A 26,744-nucleotide genomic window follows, 5' to 3' on the forward strand; every position below is an offset into this window, starting at 1 on the left:
CTGCTCCACGTCCCCAGCCCCAACCGCCCTACCATCGGTGGCCGGGCCTTCAGCCTCTCAGCCCATAGGCTCTGGAACTCTATCCCCCAGTGCCTTCGCCGCCTCCTCCCTTTTCTCCTTCAAGGCCGGTCTCAAGCCTTTCTCTTTCACCGAGCCTTTGGCTCCCCTCTCGACTCTCTACCCTCTTCTCGCTCCCTCCCTTCCCTCCCCTCACCCTGACCACTTCCCCCCCAATGCTCGGGTCCTGACCCAACTGTACAGGGCCTTGGGACGTCCTCCTGACGTGAAAGGCGCTCTATAAATGGAATCTTGTTGTTGTTGTTGTTATTGTTGTAGCCAGAGGCAGGGACCGGCAGCTGCAGGCTGGGCCGGGGTTTCGTGGACCCTGAGGTGGGGCGGGTGTCTCGGGCCAGCACCTCACACTCTGGAACTCCATCCCACGATCCCTTCGTCTCGCTTCCTCCATTGCCTCCTTCAAGGCTGGTCTCAAGACTCTTCTCTTCGATCGTGCCTTCAGTCTTAAGATATCTACAATAAGAAGCAGAGGAGAGGTTAGAAGAAATGTTTTCACTCAGCGAGTTATTGGAATTTGGAATGATCTGCCCGAAAGGGTAGTGAAGTCCGATTGGATAACAGCTTTTAAGAGAGAACTGGATAGGTATCTGGAGAAGACGGGTTTGCAGAGTTATGGGGGGAAAGCTGGTGAGTGGGGTTAATAAAAGTCAGTTGCTCTGTCAAAGAGCCGCACAGACTCGATGGGCCGAATGGCCTTCTTCTGTGCCGTAACATTCTATGATTCTATGATTCTATGATTCAGTCGCCCTCCTACCTCTCTGCCTTCCTTCACCCCTACACCACCCCTCCCCCATACCCGGGCCGCAACACCTGACTGTTCAGCTTTGGGCCGTTCTCCCAACGTGAAACGCGCTCTAAATGTATTTTGTTGTTGTATTTAGATTGTCAAATAATAATAACACAACTTTGACACAAAATCTATTGGATAAGGCATCAATCAAGTAGAGAAGTGGGTAGTGATAATGATCAGTTACCTGTCTCTGGAGCTTCCGCTGTCTGTGTTTCAGGCTTCTTGATCATCTCTCTCTCCAACTTCCTTGTGTTCGCAGCTCGTATAGAATAGTCAGCAATAACTCAACTTCTTTGTTCATCGAAGAGTCTCAACCAGTTTCAAGATAAGGTTATTTTTGCTGATCAAAGGACAGTCAATCAACTGCTTATACCTATTCCAATCTTTGATATACTTTTCGGAATGTAACCAAAACTCATAATCTTTTTAGAATTGGATTCCTTAGTTACCGGGGTAGGAACAATGTTGTGTGTTTTAATGATTAGCTTAAGGGCGGTAACCAGTGTTAGTGAAGTCGTTTGACCCTGGCACAAGTCTGATTTCATATTCTCTTGAGCAGGCGGACACTCCTCTGAGATTAATTGATCATGTCCTTGAGCCAGATGTGAAAACAAGTGGCCTCAGAAGGAGAAATGCCCTCGTGCACATCTGCTTATCTCACACTAAGAATCCATGGTAGAACCCTCCCCCAAAATACTGTTTATCTCTCTGTTTCCCTATCAGCTCTTTTCCCGGAAAAGAGCTTGTTCAAGGTCTCCAGCAGCCAGCGAAGGGTGGGAGCCGTCTCTCTGACAAGGGGAGGCGAGTTAGAAACACATAAAAGAAAGATGTCACTTTGGAATAGTGCAGGAGGAACAGTTGTGAACAGCTGGTGGTCAGCGACTTTCTCAATGGAATTGGGTAATAATAATGATAATAACCTTTGCATTTGATACAGCGCTTTTTCATGTCTTCAAGATGTCTCAAAGCGCTTCACAGAATAGACTGTAAAGTGAATTGACTGTATATTTCTGGACAAAATGCTGCAGCCAATTGCACACAGCAGCGTCTCACAAACAGCTATGGATTGAGTGACCACATTTTTTTTATTATTAGTTTTTTTCTTGAGGGATTATTATCAGGAGTGTGTAGTAAGGAAACTTGCGCAAGATTTTGCCCGGCCGGGAATCGAATCGCTTGCGAAACGAGTGCTCTAACCATTGAACGGTTTTGTTGAATTTTACTGCGTGTATCATTGTATGTGTTGAAGCATTAACCGTTGAATTGTTTCTTGTGAATAGAGTTGGAGACTCTGAGTCACATCAACGTGTTCATTCCAACAGAGTACATTTCCACAGCGTTATCATTTTATTTGAACTCTTTCCTTACAATGAGAACGTCTCGGAAATATTGAATGTTTCCTCTGTTCACTTTTCAAACATGAGCGTCTTTGATCAAATGCCAAATGGGGTGACAATATTAATCATAATAATAATTTCAACCTCTTCAAAGAATACACTGTAAAGTGTGTTAACTCTGTGTTTTGTAGGCGAGTGCGGCAGCCAATTTGCGCACAGACAACCGCAAAGTTATCAAATGTAAGAGGATGTCGGCTGGAGATTCCCCGATCCCCAAACATGGTGACTCTCTTCAGAATTATTACAGGTAATTTTCACCCGGGTATGGAAGTTTGGGTTTTTTCTGGTGCCGCAGTGGTAGATCTCCTTTTTACAGAGTAGCAAGACTTTGCATTGAAGGCTACAGTTTTTTAAACTGCCTGTCCTTGCAAAGATTAATATGCCATTGATTTACAGTGATCAGATACAGCATTTGTGTGTCCCCCCCTCTCTCTTTCTCCCCCTTCCCCACACCATGAATTGCATGCACTTCCTTTACAAATAATATAGCAACAATAATAATCCTTGCATTTGATATAGCGCCTTATCATATCTTCGAGACGTCTCAAAGCGCCTCACAGAATATATTGTGAACCGTATTGACCATATATTTTCTGGGTGATACGGGCAGCCAATTGCTTACAGCGGTGTTCCACAAACAGTCATGGATTGAAATGACTAATTTATGATTGTTTTTTGGAGGGATTATTACCTCTGGAAAAGCGATCTGCTAATCGATTAACACCCGGGTTCCTATTTATTGCCTGGTAAACAGAGGCGTATGGAATAAGAAAACTTGCCCAACATTTCGTCCTGGTGGGAATCAAACTCAGGTCTCTCTCTTGCGAGGCGAGTGCTCTAACCACTGAGCTACAGGATTCCATGATTGAATAAAATATATTTAGCAGGGATAGGGTAGGACATAAAGCTGATGGGGTTGGCAATATTGATCAAAGTTATTGTTCAGTCCTGGAAAGGGATGAAGTGCCAGAGGAATAAAAACAGAATCTATTTGGTTTGAGTTAAGGAGCTGAAGAGGAGCTGTTGCTGCTTTTTTTTATTTTTGTCCACTCGCGTTAGACTCACCAACAGGTCCCACCTCTCAGTTGTCTTGTGCTTCACCTCTGCAGTTTAAATGTCTTCACTCCTCAACCTCCCGGGGCTCTCCCTCAGATGCACCGAACCAGTGTTCAACCTCGGCGTCCAGTTTGGTCCCCAGCTGTCCTCCCTCCACCACAGCCCGTACCCACAATAACCAGTTCTGGCTCAGGCTCCACTGACTCCCCATCAACAAACAGATCAACTTCAGGTTCCTCACACTCGTATTCAAATCCCTTCACTCCCTGGCAGCTCCCTACCACTCTGACCTCCTGGCACTCGTCCCTTGCACCCACCATCAGAGATCGGCAGCAGACCCCAAAACTCTGGAACACTCTCCCTCAATCCCTCCGCCTTGCCCCCACTCTCCCCTCCTTCAAGTCTCGCCTGAAGACTTTCCTCTTCAACTGTGCTTACAGCCCTTGTATCCCCCCGGCTCGGAGTTAGGCTCCGCCACTGTTAAGCGCTCTGAGATGCTGCCCTGTGTGGAGGGCGCTATATAAGTGCAAGTTGTTGCTGTTGTTTGTAAATTTTTGCTGTGTTTCTCCTCTTTCAGTCCTGCTCTGTGTCAGACTGGGCAGCCCGGCTGTGAGGGCCATCCCGGACACAGTCACCAATCTCTCCGTCGGTCAAGACGTCCAGTTCCCTGTAATTCACGACAACAACATGAAATACGAAGTGACAGCTCGCCGGGAAAGCCCACACTCAATTAAAATCCTCGGCTGGAATTCTGATCAGCCCTTCTCTAAAGGAAATGCACAGATTGTCCATCCTCTCTATAGAGACCGGGTTCAGCTCACAGTCTATGGTTATTTGTTACTTAAAGATGTGCACATGGCAGACAGTGGAGAATATCGCATCCAAACAAACTACCTGGGAAAGGTGCTGCGCCAGAGAGATGAGCTTACAGTTCATCTGAAAGTCTTTGGTGAGTACTGGTCTGGCTGGATTAGGCTCCTTCTCGTCTCTGAATCAGAAGTTTGTGGGTTCAAGACCCCACGTTGGAATTATACTCCAATACATTTAATAGTTGTGGAGTCCTGTAGCTCAGTGGTTAGAGCAATCATCTCGCAAGCAAGAGATCTTGGTTCGATTCCTGGCAGGGCAAAACCTTGGGCAAGTTTAGTCCTCAAGCCTGATAGTAATCCCTCAAGAAAAAAATAATAATTTGGTCACTCAATCCATGACTGTTTGTGGGACACTGCTGTGCGCAATTGGCTGCTGCGTTTCGTCCACAAATATATAGTCAATTCACTTCACAGCACATTCTGTTGTTGGAGGCGCTGTTGTTGGAGGTGCTGTTGTTGGAGGTGATGTCGTTTGGATGAGACGTTAAACTAAGGTCCTGTCTGTGCCTCTGGATGTTAAAAATCCCACGGCCTATTTGAAAGGAAAAGCAGTTCCTCTCTCCCGGTGTCCTGGCCAGGAATTCACTGGATGAAAATCCTCACTCACTTCACAGATATGTGTAGATTTTGTGAGTGGTTTGCGGGTGAAATGGAGCAGCCGATTGCGCACAGCATCATCCAAACGTCTTATAGAATCATAGAATTGCACAGCACAAAAAGAGGCCATTCGGCCCATCGAGTTTGTGCTTTGAATAGAGCAATGTAATGTCAATCCCACTCCCCAGCCCTTTCCCCATAACTCTGCAAACCCGTTCTCCTCAAATAGCCATCCACCGCGTTTTCAAAAGTAGTTATCGAATCGGCCTCGACCGCCCTTTCAGGCAATGCGTTCCAGATTCGAACAACTCGCTGTGTGAAAAAGTTTCTTTTCACCTCGGCTTCTTTTAGAGACTATTTTGAATCTGTGACCTCGAGTCACCGACACACCCAACAGTGGGAACAGTTTTTCCCTTTCTAACCTATCAAATCCCCTCATGATTTTGAAGACCTCTATTAGGTCCTCGTAACCTTCTCTGCTCCAATGAGAATAATCCTAACCTCTCCAGCCTTTCCTCATCATCACGGTCCCTCATTCTTGGTACCATCCTCGTAAATCTCCTCTGCGCCCTTTCCAATGCCTTAACATCCTTCCTATAGTGTGGGACCGAGAACTGGGCGCAGTATTCTAACTGAGGCCTAACCAGTGTTTATATCAGTTAATCATAACCTCCTGACTCTTGTACTCTGTGCCCCTATTTATAAAGCCAAGTATCCCATATGCCCTTTTTACAGCTTTATCTCCCTGTCCTGCCACCTTGAAGGATTCATTTACCTGAACCCCCAGGTCTCTCTGTTCTTTCACCCCCCCCTTAAGATTGTATTACCAGCCTATATGGCCTCCCCTCATTCTTTCTTCCAAAATACATTACCTCACATTTCTCCACATTGAAACTCCTCTGCCATGTGTCTGCCCAGTTTACCGTTCTGTCTATGCCTTCCTGCAGTTGGCTCCTATCCTTCTCACTGTGTACCTCCCTACCTAACTTTGTGTCATCCGCAAACTTGGAAATGGTGTTGCTATACCCAAGTGCAGATCATTTATGTATATTAAGAAGAGCAGTGGTCCTAATACTGATTCCTGGGGGACACCACTGTACACTTCCCTCCAGTCAGAAAAGCAGCCGTTCACCACTCTCTGCTTTCTGTCACTCAGTCCGTTCTGGATCCACACTGCCACTCTCCCTTTTATACCATGGGCTTCTATCTTTCTTACAAGTAATAGCACTTCACAAGATTTCACAATAAGTTGTGGTGACTCTGTGTTTGTGGATGAACGCAGCAGAGAGTTTACAATATATTCTGTGAAGCCCTCTGAGATGCCTCTGGTACTCTATGCTGGGGCGCCACATAGATAAGTTGTTCTCGTTGTTTGAACAACATGATAACTCATTCTATCCAATACAGTGAATATTATTTTGTCATTAAGTGCTGTATTAATTGACAGGAATAGTATTTTTATGTCACCTTCTCTTCGCAGAGATGCTCCCAATCTGGTTTGGACCCTCACAAGTACAGTGATGGGTTTCCACATGAGCCGGACATCCGACTCGGCAAACAGTTGTGTAAAGAATGACATTTACTGTGTGATATTGACATTGATGTGACATTGTGTGTTTCAGAGCCCGTGGCCCAGCCCGTGGTGAAGGTAACCACTAACTGCTCTGTGCCAGCTGCCACTCTGACCTGCTCTGCTCCCAACGGTACAAACCCACTGTTTCACTGGGAGAAAGTCTTGGGCTTTGCTGGTAATACAGTCGTCTACAATGGGTCCACATTACATCTGAGCAACGTCAGGGGGCGGGACCGAGACAGCTACACGTGTGTGGCTCACAACCCGGTCAGCCAGACAGCCAGCAAACCAGTCACTACAGATCTGTGCCCTGACAGCAGCTCAGCAGGTGAGAGAGAGAGAGAACAACCCTACACTGACACAACCTGACATCAGGAAATCCAATCCATGCGTTAGGCAGATACACACCACACTCTCATCAGTCAAAAATAAATTAATAAACAAAAACCAAACGTTCAAACAAATAAATAATGTGGTCACTCAATCCATGACTATTTGTGGGATGTCACAATATGAAATCGGCTGCTGTGTTTCGCCCACTTGACAGTATATTCTGTGAAGTGCTTAGAGACACTGTAGAGAATAATTGCTCAAGTGTGATGATGGTGTAGTTATGTATAAGGGCTATTAAACAAGCTATTAGTAATAATATTAAAATCATTTAAGGGACTAGATGCCAGGATGAAAGTGAGCAACTGATGAGTCAGGAACATTCTTGTAGAGACAAAACAAAAAATACTGCAAAGGCTGGAAATCTGAAGTCAAAACAGAAGTCGCTGGGAACACTCCGCAGGTCAGGCAGCATCTATGGAGAAAGGAAAGTGAGTCAACGTTTCAGCTCCACGGCCCTTCGTCAGAACTGAAGCTAACGGACTGGACCACAGGTTCTGACGAAGGGTCAATGACCCGAAACATTGACTCACTTACCTTTCTCCACAAATACTGCCTGACCTGCTGAGTGTTCCCAGCGACTTCTATTTTCCTTTACATTCTTAGGTGGAGTTGTTTACATTCTTGGGTGGAGTTGTCTCCATTCTTGGGTCGAGTACTTTTAACGTTGCAGTAGATGGAAACAGGATATGGTTAATTTTGTGGGGAAGCAAAATCTTGCTATAATTGCAAGATTGAGGCAGTAAAAAAAAACAGATCAGAGGTCAGGATAAGCAGCACCAGCTTTCAGCACAGCTGTGTAGAAACAACACAGCCACATTTTTCGAAACAGTTATACTACTGTTATAAAAGGAAGTGGAAGTGTGTAATTAGGGCAGAGGTTCAGAGAAGAGCAACTGACTGAGTTGCAACTGCCCATAACCAGAAGCTGGGATCAGGTAATATGATCTCAATTGTGCTGATTGCGTAAATGTATTGTAATGTTACAATACCGCTGATTTTAATAATATTATTTGGCTTTACCGACTTAATATCATCTCAAGAGAATCCTGAATAACGTCTCAAAGATGTGATAAGGTGCAATATCAAATGCAAGGATCATTATTGTTATTATAGATGCTACACTTGATCTTTGCCAAAAGGTTGGGGAGGGGGCAGGAGGGATGGAGGCTAATTGGTGTATAATTGTGCGTCATCCGGGCTCAATCAGTCACACTCTTGCCTCTGAGTCAGAGGTTGTGGATTGAAGCCCCCGCATCAGGGTTTGGGACTCCTGTCTCAGGTGACACTGCAATTCAGTGCTGTTTGGAGGTGCCGTCCTTTGGATGAGTTGTGAAATTAATGTCTTGTCTGTGCCTGTTCAGACGGAAGTTAAAGATCCTGCAGCAAAACAGAAGGAGTTTCTCTCTCTCGGTGTCCTGGCTGCCAATCCCCCAGATACATCCAGTCATTCACTTCACAGCTGCTCGTGGGACATTGGTTTGCGCAAACTGACTGCCGTGTTCACCCACAAAACAGTCACTGCAATTTACCAGTAAATCATGTGAAGCATTTGGAGAGGTTCTCTGTCTGAAAGTCGCTGTATCAAATCCAAGGATTATTGTTTTATTGTTGTTATTAATTACATTTCCAATCTGTTTCAGGTGGAAGCCATCACTGGGTTATTCTTGTTGTTCTGCTGCTGTTGTTGTTGTCCACGTAATGAGATGCAAAAGGTATTGAGACGACACTAAGCACTCGGATAAGGTCAGCTTCCCACTGTCTTGTCCTGTCCAACAATCCTCCAGACAATTGCTGAATCACTTCATGAGTGTTTGTTGAACAGGCGATAAACAAATTATCCTCCACGTCAGCCTAAAAAACAGCAGTAACAAGAAATAAACCTTGCACTTTATATGCACCTCATCACCTTGTTCAGTCGTCTCAAAGCGCTTCACTGAATATATTATAAAGTGAATTGTCTGTGTGTCTTGTGGGCGAAACAAGGCAACCAATTGCGCACAGTGTGTCCCAAAACAGTTGTGGATTGAGTGGCCAAATTATTTCTTTCTTTCGAGCGATTATCACACCCCAGAAAGTGATCTGCCAATCGACTAACGACTGTGTTCTACTGTGTAAACAGAGACATGTGGATAAGGAAACAAGAACTTATATTTATACAATGCCCTTCATATTGGATAACATCTTGGAGTGCTTTACAGGGACAGGGTCAATGGTCAAACTGAGGTGGGGGGCAGTGGGAGTGGGGTGAGGATATCTTTGACGCTGGCGCGGAGGCTGCTCCTATCACCCACCGCCTATGTATGTTTCAGTGACACACAGGAGCCTGTGATGTGAGAGACCTCTCGGTAAGTACGGAGTCGGTAACACTGTAGTGGGGACGACTATTAATCATCTGGTTTCTGTTTCTCTCCTTCAGGAGGAGGATTGTGTCACCAACATCTCCAGACTGTGTATCTGTGGCTCAGACACAACCCACAAACAGAACTGGAGTGAGATCTAATGGAGAGGAGAGTGTATAACATTATTGTGAAACTGATATTGGAGATGAGAAGCTGTGGCAGCCTGGGCTGGGCTGGGGGAGCTGAATGGCCTCTTGTGCCATCAGGTTATAACACATCATGTTTGTTGCACTAATGTTCCTTTGCCTCTTCATCGTGTGAAGAATTGCTGCTCACTTGAAGAAATTATTTGAAAAAGAGAAGGGAGTTTTTCTCTCTTTCTCACCTGATGTCCTGGCCAACAATCCCCCAAATAACATTGTTAATCCACTTGCCTCCTTCAAGGTCCGTCTCAAAAACTTCCTCTTTGGTCATGTAGTTTGCTCTTGTCATCCTCCCTTCCCTTTGCCCTCTGCCTCTCTTGACTCTCACCTCCAGCTCAGATGCAAACTCTTCACTATCCATCGCCTTGGATCATCCTCCCGACGTGAAAGGCACTGGATAAATACGATATGTGCATTTGTTGTAGTTCCTAAATATATCCTTTGATGCAAGTTCCGTGTCAGGCTGGTCAGAAAGGTATATTGTTTACCTCAAAACCAATGTACCAGTGTAACAGCTGTATAGCAAGGTGACCACATTCTGTAAATAAATTGAACTTCCCACAATTGCTGATGCTGGCGGTTACTGGAGCAGTTTGCTGGATTAATAGCTGTGTTAATCTGAGGAGTGTATCTGGTTTATTATTAGAATGTTATAGTTCATGCTCTGTTTGTTGCTGAACTTAAAACAAGACAAATTGACGTGCATTTGACGGCAAGACTGGCTTTCACGGTTTCAACATGGATTCACAAGTCATTCATAACAGGAAATCATTACTGCCAGCAGACAGAGGATTAGCTGTTTAATAATTACGTGTGGTGCTGAGGATTGCATGAAATACTCGTCTACTTTATCGTCTTTGCCAAATTGTGTTGGTTGAAGTTGTGGTTTCCATTCACACAGTTTCCTCATTTAACACAGTTCCCGCCTCAAACAGTGCATCGCATCAAGTGCCACATTCGGGATTTGTTGTGCAGTAACTGGATTTATCTTTTCAACCTTTGATCCTGAAGGAACTTTCTTTGAAAGCAGACACTTCAGATCTCTCAAACCAACTGTATAACTTGGTGCCTAATATTTTGTGGGACTGTCCTCCTTCAGGGGAGATAAACGAGGTCTCCGCGGAGCTGAACTGGTTCCAAGGTGACGTGCCTAGCAATGGGATGTCGGAATCGAGCAGCCCTCTGTGACGGTCTCTAGTCCGGTTCCTAAGCGAGGAGGGTCTGTAGTATTCCAGGCCACTGCTCATGGCAGCCCAGCCCGGCCTGGTTCATCAGCAGGACGGAAGAGCAGACCAGTCACTAGGGGCAGGAAATCCTCCCTCTCAGCTCCTGTTAACCCTACAGCCAAAGGCCTATCAGGTAGTATGGTCCGAGCTGGACACGCAGCGGGAAAGTTTGCCAGACAGTGATATCAATGGCAAGCTATGTAGTTTTAACTGGTAAGACTCCAGCAGTTACCCCAACATACACTCTGGGTTCCCCAAGCCTTGGCTCTTGCCAACCTGCGCCTGATAGTATCTGGAATTATGTAAGCGGGATGTGTCCCTCCAGGGAGAGACTGTACAATCCATTCCAACAATCTATCTCTGGGATTTCCATGTGTCGGTGGGATGGATGCAAATCTCAGCTTAAGCACTGTGTTGGGTGTCCGCATGTGTCAGACCTTGGCTGACAAATGTATATATATTTGTGTCCCCTGGTTATGTAATCCCCAACCAGTGAGAACAGCCTATTTATGGTCACCTTTTAGAATTTTAAACATAGGTATTAGGGCCCCATTAAATGTCTCCTCTCAAGCAAAACAAGGCCTAACTTATTCAGTCTATCCTTGTAGCAGTAAGAAATTTATTAACTTGTAACATGGTACATTTGTTTGATAAAACTATTTTAAAACTCCTGACAACTGGGTTGCTACTTTCTGTTCGGTAAACAGAGGTGTGTGTGTGGAGTGAGGAAACTTTCCAAACATTTCTCCCTGCCCAGGAATCGAAACCACGTCTTCTCGCTTGTGAGGAGAGTTACAGGACTCCTCGTTTATTTAACCCATTCTTAGAAGTGGTGGCAGGGGGAAGGCAGGCTAATTCAGGCCAAACCTCACTCACCAATTATTCTTCAACATTCACAACCTCTGCATTTAGCCTCGGTTTCCAGCCGCTGTTTATTTTTACTTCATTGCTCACCATCGCGGTCTGACTTGACTTTTCACTTCCCCTTTGGATAGTCTGACCCAAGGATCTCCATGTTGTGAATTCCCCGCCTGGGAAGAGATTACATTAACCCTTGAAGTGGATTCTGTTTACATTAAACCTTGCTCAACCGTTCTGAATTTGAAAACATTGCCCGAGTTGCCTCTGTTGGGATTAAGAAAGCAAACTACGTGGGGAATATTTTCACGTGGCTTTACACTTATTAATAACTAGCTGACACAGTGCAGGGGTGCTATGTGTGATATAGTGTAGGGATGTACTCGTTGCAGCTACACGAGTGACCAAAGCATCGAATATGGAATGTAGATTTTAGTATTATACTTTATATTAATTATTGTACTTCATATTAAATCATTGTACTTCATATTAGATAATTATACTTTATATTGGATTATTATACTTCATATCACATTATTAATATAATCTGTACTATATGTGTGCATTTTGTGCATGAATATATAGTAAATTCATTTAACAGTATATTCTGTGAAGGCTTTGAGACCTCTAGAAGATGTGAAAAGCGTTATATCAAATGCAAGGATTATTATACTTTATATTAGATTATTTTACTTTATATAACAATTTGAGATCCTTCTAAGCAATTTTCCCATGACACACCCTAGACCTTTCCCATGAAGTATAAAGCATATTTCTACGTCAATCGGTTGTTGTATTATTAGCGGACAGACACACAGTCAGAATTGTTTTCTGTATTAATATAGATGTATATTTCTAGAAGAGTGTGTGATGTCTCTGGCACTATATAACGTAGCTCATCAAAAATAGGAGATCCCTGAGAAACAGTATGCCCATGACACTCCCCCTTGCAAGACCTTTCCAATGTCTCAACATCAATCAGTAAATTACACATAGTGAGACATGATAAATAGGAAGATTTTGAGACAGACCTTGAAGAAGGAGACCTTCACAACCCACCTGAAAACAATACAAATCAAAATTACATTTGTAAAGTGCCTTTCACATCAGGAGGATGGCCCAAGGCACTGGACAGTCAGGGATTTGGACCCAAGCTGTGGGTCGGGATCGGGGAGGGTGGAAGGTAGGGAGGGTGGCTGAAGGCTCGGTCGAAGAGGAGGTTCTTGAAACATACCTTGAAGGAGGCAATGGATGGGCCAAGGCAAAGGAATATGGGACGGAGTTCAAAAAGGTGAGGGCAGAAAGGTTGAAGGCCCGATTACAAATGGTCGGTCAGGCTGGGCGGGGAATGTGGAGCAGGCCGGAGGGAAAGGACAGGATGATATGGGGTCAGCGAGTCACAGAGGTAGGAATTTGGTAGCCATGGAGGGTCCTTGAAGTTGAGGATGAGGATTTTGAACTCAATCCTCTCTCCTCTGAATAGACGCTGATGGGTCCTTGGTCTGGGGCAGACTGGGTAAGGCTCTGGAACTCTATCCCCCAGTGCTTCCTCGCTTTCCTCCTTCAAGGCCGATTTCAAGACCTTTCTCTTTGATCGTGCCTTCAGCTCCCCTCTCAACTCTCTACCCCCTCCTCGCTCCCTCCCTTCCCTCCCCTCACCCTGACCATTTCCCCCCTCCTCGCTCCCTCCCTTCCCTTCCCTCCCCTCACCCTAACCATTTCCCCCCTGCTCGGGTCCTGACCCAACTGTCCAGCGCTTTGGGACGTCCTCCCAACGTGAAAGGCGCTCTATAAATGGAATCTTGTTGTTGTTGTTGTATGCGGCAAATTGGGAAATTTCCTGAGTGATCCCGTGAATCCAGTTAGTGACCAGAAGTGTCACCAAAATAGCCATGGAGAGAGTTACCAATTTTATTTGGGGGATTATTGGTCAGGAAACCTGAGTTGAAAAAAGAAAGACAAAATCGACATTGACCTTCGATGGAGTGAATGCACTCGCAATCCTGTCTATTGAGCACAATTTGACATGTACATTAACTAAGTAGCTTCAGGTGATGTGTGGGCAGGTGTAGTGAGAGGCTGAGGGCTCTGTCACATGTTGTCAAGGTCTCCTTCTTCAAGGTCTGTCTCAAAACCTCCTTCTTTGACTGCACCTTCAGTCCTCTTCCAACCCACCCCCTTGGCCTCCACCCCTCCTGGATCCAACCCCAGCTCGGGTGCAAACTCTTGACTGTTCAGGGCCTTGGAAATTGATGTGAAGGGTGCTGTATCAAAGTAATCTGTTGTTGTTGTTGGTTTCAGCTGGACAAGCAGCGGAAAGCTGCCAACTGTGGCAAACTAGGCTTTATCACTGGTTAAACTCCAGCAGTTACCCTGACACATACATTTCCAACCTGTGCCTAATAGTCTCCAGGAATCGGCAAATAATAATAATCCTTGCATTTGATATAGCGCCTTATCATGTCTTTGTGGCGTCTTAAAGCACTTCACAGAATGTACTGTAAAGTGAATTGACTGTATATTTTGTTGGCAAAAAGTGGCAGCTAATTGCACACAACAGGTCCCACAGACAGTCATAGACTGAACTGACCAAGTTCTTATTTTCTTTTGAAGGAATTATTACCCCTGGAAAAGCGATCCACCAACCGACTAACAACCGAGTTCCTATTTACTGCTGGGTAAACAGGGTTGTGTGTGGAGTTAGGAAACTTGGCCAACATTTCACCCTGCTGGGAATCAAACCCAGGGGTCTCAATTGCGAGGCGAGTGGTCTAACCACTGAGCTACAGGATTCAGTATATTCTATGAAAAGCTTTGAGATGACTCAAAGAGGTGCTATAAAGATTAGGTGCTTAGTCAAATACAAGGTTTACTATTGCTATGAAGTTTCAACTTGTCTCAGTCTTTCGTTTTTAAAAAAAAAGATTATTGATGGATAGAATATCTAGTTACATTTATCTTAAAAAACATTTCCATGACAGGAAGCTGATGTTACTCAGGATCAAACCATTAGTTTGCTGTTGAGTCATGTCTAGTTTCACTGTGAATTATAGTTATGTTTGAGTCAATCAGAATATTGAGGGTGTAGCTGCCCATTTACCCCAACAATATATAACGTTACAATTACACATTTCTGTCTTTTAGTACTGTAAGCGCTGAAGGGAAGAAGGGAAGAGAGGTTGAAGTGAAGCTGATCTGTGAAGGCTAAGCGTGTGTCACTGACTCATGGGCTCTCGATCCAGTAAATGTTCTGTCACATTCACAACCTCTGCATTTAGCCTGGGCTTCCAGCCTCCATGGGATCACTGGTTACATTTTATTTTCGCACACGATCTGGGCCCAGACATTGTTTGTCACACTTCTTTCATTTCGATTTGTCTGACAGTACTATCGTCATGTTTGAATCCCCTGCCTGGGGAGCAGATTTCATTACCCCTTGAAATGGATGATTTTTCCATTGAACTTTACATTGCCTCTCCTCTTTACGTAATCTTCGTGGATCTGCCCTTGCCTGGTTCGATTCCTATGTCTCTCACCGTCTCCACTTTGTTGCCTTTCACAGTTTCTCCTCCAGCCCTCGCACTGTCATGTCTGGCTTGGACCTCTCCTCTTTAATATCTACACGCTCCCCCTTGGTGACATCATCCGCAGACATGGGGTCAACTTCCAGATGTATGCGGATGACACCCAACTCTATTTTTCTGCCTCCACCCTCAACTCCAGAACCACTGCTGTCCTGACAGACTGCCTGTCAGACATCAAGTCCTGGATGAGGGCAAACTTCCTACATTGAATGTGAATAAGACTGAGGCGCTCCTGATTGTCTCACGCCAGTGCCTCTGCACCTCAGGCTCTGGCAGCATCCACCTCCATGGTTGCTCACTACAACTCACCAGCAGTCAGGAACCCGGGTGTCTTGTTTGACCCTCAACTGTCTTTTCTCCCCCACATTCAAGCCATGACCCACTCTGCCTTCTCTCACCTCCGTAACATCGCCCGACTCCGCCATTACCTCATCCCTCAGGCCATTGAAACTCTTGTTCATGCCTTCATCACCTCCAGGCTCGACTATGCAAACTCCCTGCTTGTTGGGCTTCCCAACTCCTCCCTCCACCGGCTGCAGATAATCCAGAACTCTGCAGCCCGTGTCCTCTCCCGCACCAAACTTTGTAACCCCATCTCCCCCACTCTCGCCTGACTCCATTGGTTCCCTATCCTTCAGAGGATCCAGTTCAAGATCCTGGTCCTCACCTACAAAGCCCTCAATGGCCTCACCCCACCTCGGTGACCTCCTACCGTTTACCATTTCTTTACCAAACAAACTACTTCTGCTTTCACACACCCCCACACCCCCCACACCCCCACCACCCACCCATCCCGCTGCAGGAACCACAGTTTTCAAATCAGAAATGTAATTAAGTGAGTGACGAGCAGTTGCATTATCACAGATCACCTGAGGGTAAATGAAGCAATGAGACACTTGAAATAACAGGAAAATGGTTGTATAAGTGTACATGTGTGGGAGAGACATTCTATCTGTGTGTGTGTGGGTATATATGACTCCTTACCTCTGTGTGTGTGTGTGTGTTTTGTGGGTGTGTGTTTGAGACCATCCTATCTGTGTATGTGTGTATATAACACCTTGCCTCTGTGTGCGTGTGTGTGTTTAATACCATCCTATCTGTCTGTGTGTGTGTGTGTGTGTATATATGACACCTTGCCTCTGTGGGTTTGTGTGTGTGTGTTTGAGAACATCCTATCTGTGTGTGTGTATATGCCACCTTACCTCTGTGTTTGTGTGTGTGTGTGTATGTGTGTGTGTGTGTTTGTGAGATGAGAATTATATTTGTGTGCATGTGTGAGCATGTATGTATTCCCACCTGTGTGGGGAGAGAATGCGTGAAATTTCAGAAGCATGAAATGTCAACTCTTTAAATGACTGTTGTATTTAGAAGCTTCTCCTTCTGTACTGCTTCAGCTCGAAAGATTATTTTTACCGGTGTAAGATTTTGAAAGCAAATGAAGTTCTGAGAATTTCTAAACCAAGCTGTTGAATATAATAGTGAATTTTAGTTGAGGATGTATAGGACATTGCTTAATGTGCGGTTGGAATATTACATTCAGTGGACTCCCCAATACAGGAAGAATGAGAGATTGAGAGATTTCAGCAGCTGTGGACATGGGATCAAAAGGGAACAGAGCAGCAAACACAACAGAGCTGTGAAGTGGGATTAAGACTAGGAGTGCCTTAGTAACACAGGGTGCAGATATTGTGATTGACTGAATGGTCTCTGGCTGAAAATTACTGGTTCTATGTAGTTTAAACAGATCATGTAGAGCCTTGCAAGTCATACGTTCCAGGTGGTGATGGCCTTCAAAGTGATGATTTACTGATAAAAAAGCGAGAGTTGGGATGTGCACAGTCTGCAATTGTTAGCAATAGTGCATTTTTGTGTAAAGGGTTTTCGGTATTGCCCTGAAAGGGGAGAGAGTACAAGTGTGAAATGACAACTCTATATATATATATGACTGATGTATTGAGGAACTTCTTTCTGAATCGCTCCTCGTAGAGGAATAGTTTTTCCCTGTGACCCAGAAACAATCATTCAGACAAAATCAGTCATTCACTTCATGGCTGGTTGTGAGACATCCTGTGAAGTGCTTTGAGACGTTTTGATAAACTGATAAGGCACTATATCAAATGCAAGGATTATTATTATTATTTGTGAATATTATACGTTAATGCATTATTCTCTTTTTCTTAGGAATCTCTTTCCAGAGGCTGGTGAGAGCAGAACAGGGCCTAACAACCCAAATATTCAGAGCAAAACCATGTAAGCAAACCCGCAGCTTCCAAACCCAGAATGGTTTTGCTGAGCTTCACCAGGCCCCCACTGGATATCACACCCAGAGAAGGAGCACGGAGTAGTCATAGAATTATACAGCACAGAAGGAGGCACTTCGGCCATCGAGCTGTCCAAACTAATCCCACTCCCCCGCTCTCCCCACACAGCCCTGGAAATTTATCCTCCCCAAATATCTATCTAATTATTATTATTGAGTCCGTCCACTTCTGCCTGTAATGTACACCTGATTGGCAGCACTTCCAGCGGCACTAGATTGGCCCGTTAATACCCTGACTGTTTGTGATTCCAGTGTTTTGGTTATTGTGATCAGCCTCTGAGGCAATTCAGGGAGGAATTTACAACGCACAGCCTTTTGCCTACAAATATCCAGTCACTACACTTTACTGTGAGGTGCTCTGGAACATTTCGATATGATACAGTGCTGTATCAAATGTAAGGAACATTATTATAATACTGGATCGATAAATTTGAAAATAATTTAGTGAAGCATGGCTTAATTAAATCAAGATTTGTGAAAAGCGAGTTATGCCTGATAAACTTAATGGATTTCTTTGAAGAAAATAACAGAGTGTTGATAAGAAGACTGCGGTGGGTGTTGTGGATGTTGATTTTTAAAAGGATATTTGATGCCCAATGGGGAGGCTTGTTGAACAAATAAAGCACACAGTATTAAAGTGTATGTGGCAGCATCTGTGGAAAGTTTGACGAAAGCATAGAAAACAGTGAGGATTAAATAAGTGTTTTTCAGACTTGAAGGGTATAGTCCAAACAGCGGTGTCCCCCAGGAGTTATGGGATTGTACCATTTCAATTCTCTCTCTCTCTCTCTCTGTCTCTCTCTCTCTGTGTCTCTCTATATATACACACATACACAGGGTGACCAAAAAGTTGTAATACCATTATATCTAATAAGTCTTAAAGAAATTATGATTGTTTTTTAGATAATAGGGTAGATATCATGACTTTTTGGTTACCTTGTGTATGTATATATATGTGTGTGTGTATATATATAATATATAAAACCTTACAGCACCTTTCACGTTGGGAGGACGTCTCAAAGCGGTTCACAGGATTTACGTAAAGTGTAGTGACTATATTTGTAGGTGAACATAAATAATTATATCATGATTTAAAAAAATATTTTGATCACTCAATCTGTGACCGATTTTAGGAGACTGCTGTGCGCAATTGGCTACAGCCTTTCACCCATAAAATATACAGTCAATTTACCTTGAACTGTATTCTGTGAAGCGCTTTGAGACATCTCGGCAACGTGTTAAGACGCTATATCAAATGCAAGGATTATTATTATAAAATGATGCAAAAGGACTTCTTGGAAGTTCTTCTGCTGCACAATTTCAACATTTTTTAATGTGGAGAACGCTGTCGCTTACATAATAATAAACAATAATAATCACTCGGGTGTAGAAGATTTTTTTTCTGGTGCCGCAGTTTTAGATCTCCTTTTTACAGAGTAAGAATTGTTTATATTGAAGCTAACCATTCCCACAAATCCTCCTCATCTGTCATCCTCCAAAACCCTCCCCAACCTTCCTATCATACATCTCCATCCTCTGCTTCTACTCCAAACGCCTCCTCATCCTAGGTGACTTCAACCTGCATTTCACCCCCTCTTTCTCTATATCCGCCATCTGCTCTCTCCTCTCCACTCCCAACATCTCCCTCCACATCCACTCTGCGACCCATTTCCATAGCCACCCACTTGACCTGGTTATTACCCAGGGCCTCAGCGTCTCGGACCTCACCATCACCCACAAAGTCCTCTTGGACCATTACTTCATCTCCCTTAACTCCTCAATCACTCTCCCGACCGCCACTCAACCCACGTCCATCTCCTGCCACCCCTGGTTAAAAAAATCTCTCCCCACCCCTCCCACCCCTCCGCTGCCTTGGAGTCATCTGAACTCCTCCCCCTCTGGGCTTCCTCTCGCAATGACCTATCCTCCTCGGTCACTCTCCTCCACAAACATCCTCTCCATCACTCCCGACACCTCTCAAGCCGCCTGCTACACATGGAAGTCACTCTCGTGCACAACAACAACAACAACACTACATCAGCTACCTCCACTCCCTTAAGGCATAGGTGGGTGCCACTAAATGTACCTGGCTCAAATCTAACTTAACAGTCCATCCCCGGATCTGGCTGTACCTCATCAGAACTGACCACTCCACCCTCTCCTTCACTAAATCATCCTTCTATTGCAAGACAATCTTGGAGGTCAAGGACAACCCTGGACTCCTCTTCTCTATCACCAACCAGCTCCTCTGCCCACCCTCTCACACCACGCCCATCCTTTCCGCTAACAGCAACTGCAAGCACATGCTGGACTTCCTCATACCAAAATCGAAGGGATTCACTCAGTTGCCTCTACCCTTCAGATCATTATCCCCTCCCCACCATCCCCTCACACTCCAGCCCCTGCCCATCCCTTTATCTAATGTTCAAACCTCTTGTTTCAGCACCACGATAAACCTATATGAAACTGACCACCATTCCTCCACCTCTCCTTACCTCCAAGCTACACCTTCTTGAACCTCCCCCACTCCCCTACTCACTGACATTATAAACCTTGCGCTGTCCAATGGCACCACTCTCAACCATTTCAAAACAGCCGTCATCACTCCTATCCTTAAAAAAATCCTCCCTGACCTCAAATTACCATTCCATCTGTAACTTTCTTTTCTGTTCCAACGTCCTGGACCGAGCTGTTGCAACCCAGTTTTGCTCTGTCTTCTCCCACCACCCCCTTCACAAACCCCTCCAATCAGGTTTCTATGTTGCCCACAGCACAGAAACAGCTTTGCTGAAAGTGAAAAATGACATTTTGTCCATCTGCATCCAGGGCTCCCTCTGCCTCCTTGCCCTCTCTGCTGTCTTTGAAACAGTTGGCTGCTCTATCCTCTTCCACCTCCTCTCCGCTCACCACACCTTCATGGTTCTGTCCGTGAATAGTTCAGATCCTACCTCTCACACTGTCTCCACTTCACCTTCACAAACAGTTTCTCCTCTAGTCCTCACACAGTCTCATGTGGGGTTCCTCAGGGCTCTGTCCTTGGTCCCCTCCTCTCCAATATCTACATGTTTCCTCTTGGTGACATCATCCACAGACATGCGGTCAACTTCCACATTTATGTGGATTACACCCAACTCTATCTCTCTACCTCCACACTCAACTCCAGGACCACTGATGTCCTGATAGAATAAAGTGACCATGTTTTGCAAACCAAATCTGGGAACAATATACAACAAAAATTGAACTTCCTACAATTGCTGATGCTGGCGGTTACTGGAGAAGCTCGTTGGATTAATGGCTGTGTTTCTCTGAGGAGTGTATCTGGTTTAGGATGTTGCTGTTCTTGCTCTGTTTGTTGTTGAACTCGACAGGGACACATTTTAGCCAGAGGCACAACACCTCATCCAGGGACTGTCCATGAGGATGTCTGGTCACCCTATCATTAACGTCCACTTGAACAGGCAGTTGGGGAGTTCGGTTTAATGTCTCATTGGTGAAGTTTAGTGTGGATGAGAACATGGGAAGCAGAGATTTGTGTGACTTGTGGATGGTGGAACTGGGGAGAGCAGTGATGAGAGCTTGAGAAATCATGTTAGAGTTAACAAAGGTGTGAATAAGGGGTTTGCTGCACTTGGTGTGAGATTGGGATGGAGGCTGACGGTTAGAATTAAACAGGTTGATGCTATTACCTTCAATCATAGGTTTTAGTGGATTCCACACTCTTCACCATCCTCTGTGAAAAGACCCCCTTTTAGATCCGTTGCTGGCAACTGTAAGTTTCTGTCCACTCACTGTAGACTCGCCAACAAACCCCACCTCAGGACCTCTTAGTTGTGTTGCACTTTGTAATGTTTTGCTGTGTTTCTCCTCTTTCAGTCCTGCTCTGTGTCAGACTGGGCAGCCCGGCTGTGTGGGTCATCCCGGACACTGTCACCAATCTCTCCGTGGGGCAAGATGTCCAGTTCCCCGTAATTCACGACAACAACATGAAATACGAAGTGACAGCTCGCCGGGAAAGCCCACACTCAATTAAAATCCTCGGCTGGAATTCTGATCAGCCCTTCTCTATAGGAAATGCACATATTGTCCATCCTCTCTATAGAGACCGGGTTCAGCTCACAGTCAATGGCTCTTTGTTACTTAAAAATGTGCACATGGAAGACAGTGGAGAATATCGCATCCAAACAAACTACCTGGGAGCGGTGCTGCGGCAGAGAGACCAGCTCACATTTCATCTGAAAGTCTTTGGTGAGTGCTGGCCTGACTCGGTTAGGCTTCCTCTCGTTTCTGAGTCAGGAGGTTGTTGGTTCAAGACCCCACATTGGCACTGAACTCCAATACAGCGTTACGTTGTTGGAGTTGCTGAGAGCCTATTTGAAAAGAAAAGGGAGTTTCCCTCCCGGTGTCCTGGTCAACAATCCTCTGGATAAAAATCCTCACTCACTTCATGACTGTGTGCAGTTTCTGTGAGTAAACTGTGTATTCCGTGGGTGGAACCCATTAGTAATTTTGCGCAGCATCGTCGAAACATCTCAAAGTACTTAACAGAATTTCACGATAAGACGTTAGTAGATGAATATGTGCTTTGAAACATCTCCATATGATACAAGAACAACTTACACTTATGTAGCACTCTGCTCGCAATGCAGCATCTCAGAGTGTTTTAAGGCAATATATAAAATGCAGGGATTATTATTATAATAATAATGGTCATCCTTTTTGATGTAGCACCATATCACGTCTTTCAGACACCTCAAAGAGCTTCACAGAATATACAGTAAAGTGAATTGATTGTATATCTTGTGCCCAAAATGTGGCAGCCAATTGCACACAGCAGTATCCCACAAACAGTCATTGATTGAGTGCCCAATTTAAAAAAAAAGTTTAACTCCTGATAAAGCAATCCAACAATCAACAAACAACCGGGTTCCTACTTACTGCTAAGTCAACAAAGGTGTGTGCAGTACGGAAACTTGCCCAACATTTCGCCTGCCGGGAATCAAACCCAGGTCTCTCACTTGCCTTCTCAGAGGGTTCTAACCGCTGAGCTACAGGAATCCACTGTTATTGGGCTCCGCATTAAATGTAGCATTAATATTTTATATCACTGTCTCTTTAAAGAGATGCTCCCAATCTGGTTTGGACCCTCACAAGTACAGTGATGGGTTTCCACATGAGCCGAACACCCGACTGAGCAAACAATGTTGTGTAAAGAGTGACATTTACTGTGTGATATTGACATTGATGTGACATTGTGTGTTTCAGAGCCCGTGGCCCAGCCCGTGGTGAAGGTAACCACTAACTGCTCTGTGCCAGCTGCCACTCTGACCTGCTCTGCTCCCAACGGTACAAACCCACTGCTTCACTGGGAGAAAGTCTCGGGCTTTGCCGGTAACACAGTCGTCTACAATGGGACCACATTACATCTGAGCAACGTCACGGGGCGGGAGCGAGACAGCTACACGTGTGTGGCTCACAACCCGGTCAGCCAGACAGCCAGCAAACCAGTCACTGCAGATCTGTGCCCTGACAGCAGCTCAGCAGGTGAGAGAGAGAGAGAGAGAGAACAACCTGACATCAGGGCATTTAACAGGAAATCCAATACACGAGGGAGAATGTACACTTGATTTTAGCTAAAAGGTTGGTGAGGGGGCAGGAGGGATGGAGGCTAATTGGAGGATAATTGTGCTTCATCCTGACTCCAACAGTCACACTCTTGCCTCTGGGTCAGTGGCTGTGAATCAGAGTTTGGAACTCCTGTCTCCGATGACATTGCAATGTAGTGCTGGAGGGGGTGTCATGTTGTTTGAAGGTGAAATTAAGGTTCCATCTGTGCCTGTTCAGGAGGACTTGAAACATCCGGTGGCACTGTTGCAAAAGAGAAGAGAGTTTTGACTTTACATACCTTGGGCTTTACCAGCTTTGAGACGTCCTCTGTCTGAAAGTCGCTGTATCAAATCCAAGAATTATTGTTTTATTGTTGTTATTTAACTACATTTCCAATCTGTTTCAGGTGGAAGGTATCACTGGGTTATTCTTGTTGTTCTGCTGTTGTTGCTGTCTGTGTCACTTGTAGTTGGTATCAAACACAATAAGACATTGAGCCGACTCTCAGCACTGGGGTAAGGACAGCTTTGCACGTTGCTAGAAAACCAGGAGAAAAGCCACGTTTCTCCCTGTGATGTGTGGGTGTCTGGAGACGCGGCAGGTAGGCAGCCTGTACTGTACTGTACTGTCCTGACCGCAATCCTCCAGATAACAATTGCTGATTCACTTCACGGCTGTTTGGTGGACATTGTTGTACCCAAATTGACCGTCATATCAGCCAACAACATACAGTAACATTAATATACTTCACAGTAAAATTCCCGTGAAGCACGAAGAGACGCTTTGAAGCTGTGAAAGATGCTTTATTGAATGCAATATTATATTGATTAATATTTGCCAGGAAAATATGTAAGGCTGGATATTTTATAGCATACAATTGAGACAGGCCAAGCTGATGCCTCACCTCTGTATAACGACACCTTCTTATTACGATCCCTCCAGGTTAAAGCGCATTCAACACTGAGACCCGTTTTTCCCTATTGATTCTCACCCTAATACAGCGATCACTGTATCAGCTCAGCCCGATATAACTATCTGTAGTCAAGTCAATATGGCGTTGGTGCTCAACAGCCAATCACGGGGAGCTCCGCAGCCAATGAACATATGAATACAAACATGGAGTTGGGCTGGAGGGAGATCCAAGCACCATTCCGCCATTTCAGTATTAAATGTTTATAGCAACACCGAAATATAATGCTCCTTTCCCCAAGTCCCCAGAGTGTTTGTTATACCGAGGTCAGCCTGTAAAGCACCTTTCACATTGGGAGGATGTGCACGGAGATGGAGATTAGGGGACACTCATAAACAGGAAGAAATAATGTCATAGAATCATAGAATTATATAGCACAGAAGGAGGCCATTCGGCCTATGGTGTCCGTGCCGGCTCTTTGAAAGAGCTGTCCAAATTAATCCCACTCACATTTGCACATTTGTCGTCCCCAAATATTGAATAATGAAAATAATTTCTTCTCAACTCCCTTCTGGTTCTTTTGGCAACTATTATAAATCTGTGTCCTCGGGTTACTGACCCACCCACCAGTGGAAACAGTTTCTCCCTGTTCACCCCATCGAATCCTCTTTCAAAACCTCGATTAAATCTTCCCTTAATCTTCTCTGCTCCAAGGAGAATAATCCGAGCATCTCTAGCCTCTGAATTCCCTCATTCATGGCTACATCTTGATAAACCTCCTTTCTACCCTCTCCAAGGCCAAGTAATCCTTCGTAAAGTGTGGTGCCCAGAGCTGAACACAATACTGTAGCTGAGGCCTAACCACTATTTTATAAAGGTTTATCATAACGTCCTGAATTTTGTATTCTCTGCCCCTATTTATAAATCATGTATACTGTATGCTTTTTTAACAGCTTTACCTGTCTGCCATCTTCAAAGGTTTGCACCCCAGGTCTCTCTGTTCATGCACCCGATTTACAACAACAACAACTTAGATTTAGATAGCGCCCTTCACGCCGGACAGGTCTCAGAGCGCTTCACTGTAACGGATCCCGGGGCTGAGCCGGGGGACGGGGAGGAAGGTGACCAAAGGCCCGGTCGAAAAGAAAGGTCTTCAGCAGAGATCTGAAGATGGGAAGTGAGGTGGCGAGGGGAAGGGAGTGAGGAAGAGAGCCTCGGGACATAGTGGCTGAAGGCGCAGCCGCCGAGGGTGGATCGGAGGACTTGTGGGACGATGAGGAGGCCAGACCCGGAGACAGCAGTTACTGTTTGGAGGAGAGAGGAGGTCAGAGAGGTCGGAGGGTGCAGAGGAGTGGAGGGATTTGAATACAAGGGTGAGGATCTTGAAGTCGACCCTCTGTGGGATAGGCAGCCAGTGCAGTCTGGCAAGGCCTGCGGTGATCAGGGAGCAGAGTTTGGTACGGGTGAGAATGCGGGCGGCAGAGTTCTGAATGATCTGGATTTTATGGATGGTAGTGGATGGGAGACCAACGAGGAGAGCATTAGAATAGTCCGGCCAAGAGGTGACAAAGGCATGGACTAGGGTTTCAGCGGCTTTCAGAGAGAGGTATTGGCGGAGAGGGGCGATGCGTTGGAGGTGGAAGAAAGCGGTGCAGGTGAGGGACCGGATGTGGTGGAGGAAGGATAATTGGGGGTCGATCCTGACGCCGAGGTTGCCCACATGTTCAGAGAGTTTTAGGAGGAGGTCAGGTAGGTGGAGGAGGTGAGAGCCGTGAGATTTTAGAGGTTCCTCATAGGCTCATAGGCTTACCATCTCGGTGGAACCTCCAAATTGTCGAACCCAGGATGTAGTCGCTATAGCAGGGATTAAACTAACACTCACAAACAGAGTTAACTCAGAAATATAGTTTATTCATAACTTGCAGCGAGGAGAGGGAAAGCGAGAGGCAATACAATAGCACGTCTCTCAGAAGAGTCGATACTCTCCCTCTACCAATGGGGCAGTCCCATTAGTTTATATACATGATTATTTGCAATCACCTCATGTCAAAACAATTCTTGTTGTTGATTGATAAGCAACATTCAGTCATCACAAGTTTAATTATACATTTGCAGACAGTTACAGGACAAGGAAACTGGTTCTGCTCTAATTATCTACACTGTTGCTCAAAAACAACTCCAGTCTTATCATTGTCGAGACACTCTGTACTTTACGTGTTTTAGTCCTTTTACATTCCCACATAACCTTTCCTTACGCCCGATAATACTCCCTCAAGAAAAAAAATAATAAATTGGTCATTTCAATCCACAACTGTTTGTGGGACATTGCTGTGCACAATTGGCTGCCGCATTTCGCCCACAAATATATGGTCAATTCACTTTACAGACCATTCTGTGAAGCGCTTTGAGACGTCGAGAAGATGGGAAAAGCGCGACAGCAAATGCACGGATTATTATTATTATTATGACGTCCTCTCTCTGTGAACAAGGCTTTCTTTATCTGCTTCCTTGACCTCTCCACCGCATTCAACACAGTCGATCTCATCATCTTACTCCACCGCCTCTCCTCCCTCATCCACCGTAGTGGGATCGCACTCGCATGGTTCCAGTCCTACTTGACTAACTGCCAAGAATCTCTCTGGGGAAACAGGTTCTCCTCACCTGTCGGGTACTCCAAGGCTCCATCATTGGCCCCTTCTTTTATCACTTACACTCTCCCTCTCAGATATGGGGTCGACTTCCACATGTTTCTCAAATCTACTTTCTTTCTCCAGTATGGCCCGAACCTCTCGCACTCTCTCCCCCTCCCAATCCCTCTGCGTACCCTCTCCCTCAATTTCAAATCCTACCTAAGGCATTCCTTTTCGATCGCGCTTACGCTCACCTCCCCACTTCACCCTTCACTTAGGATGAGACCTCAATGCGCACTCTAATACTTTCCCAAATGAGG

The 26,744-nt window shown here is 45.2% G+C and overlaps 2 protein-coding genes across 4 annotated transcripts; both read left to right on the forward strand.

Annotated features, from left to right (window-relative positions):
- Nucleotides 1–1,620: 1,620 nt before the first annotated feature.
- LOC121851190 (hepatocyte cell adhesion molecule-like) lies at nt 1,621–11,192 on the forward strand. 3 transcript variants are annotated; one of them, XM_042344850.1, is made up of 6 exons: nt 1,621–1,765; nt 2,394–2,509; nt 3,896–4,267; nt 6,407–6,685; nt 8,391–8,493; nt 9,167–11,192. In XM_042344850.1, exons 2-5 carry the CDS (start codon nt 2,482–2,484, stop codon nt 8,447–8,449), a joined length of 738 nt encoding a protein of 245 aa, XP_042200784.1. In that variant the 5' UTR covers nt 1,621–1,765; nt 2,394–2,481; the 3' UTR covers nt 8,450–8,493; nt 9,167–11,192. The 3 variants fall into 3 exon arrangements, with proteins under 3 accessions (XP_042200784.1, XP_042200785.1, XP_042200783.1); XM_042344851.1 differs by having other exon boundaries at nt 8,391–8,462; XM_042344849.1 differs by lacking the exon at nt 8,391–8,493.
- Nucleotides 11,193–20,924: 9,732 nt separating this feature from the next.
- On the forward strand, nt 20,925–23,992 carry LOC103172016 (hepatocyte cell adhesion molecule-like). Its single transcript, XM_042344774.1, has 4 exons — nt 20,925–20,937; nt 21,154–21,525; nt 22,543–22,821; nt 23,886–23,992. The coding sequence occupies exons 1-4, from the start codon at nt 20,925–20,927 to the stop codon at nt 23,990–23,992; spliced, it is 771 nt and encodes a 256-aa protein (XP_042200708.1).
- Nucleotides 23,993–26,744: the final 2,752 nt, after the last annotated feature.

The sequence above is a fragment of the Callorhinchus milii genome, unplaced genomic scaffold, assembly GCF_018977255.1.
Source record: "Callorhinchus milii isolate IMCB2004 unplaced genomic scaffold, IMCB_Cmil_1.0 Scaffold30, whole genome shotgun sequence".
NCBI classification, from domain to species: Eukaryota; Metazoa; Chordata; class Chondrichthyes; order Chimaeriformes; family Callorhinchidae; genus Callorhinchus; species Callorhinchus milii.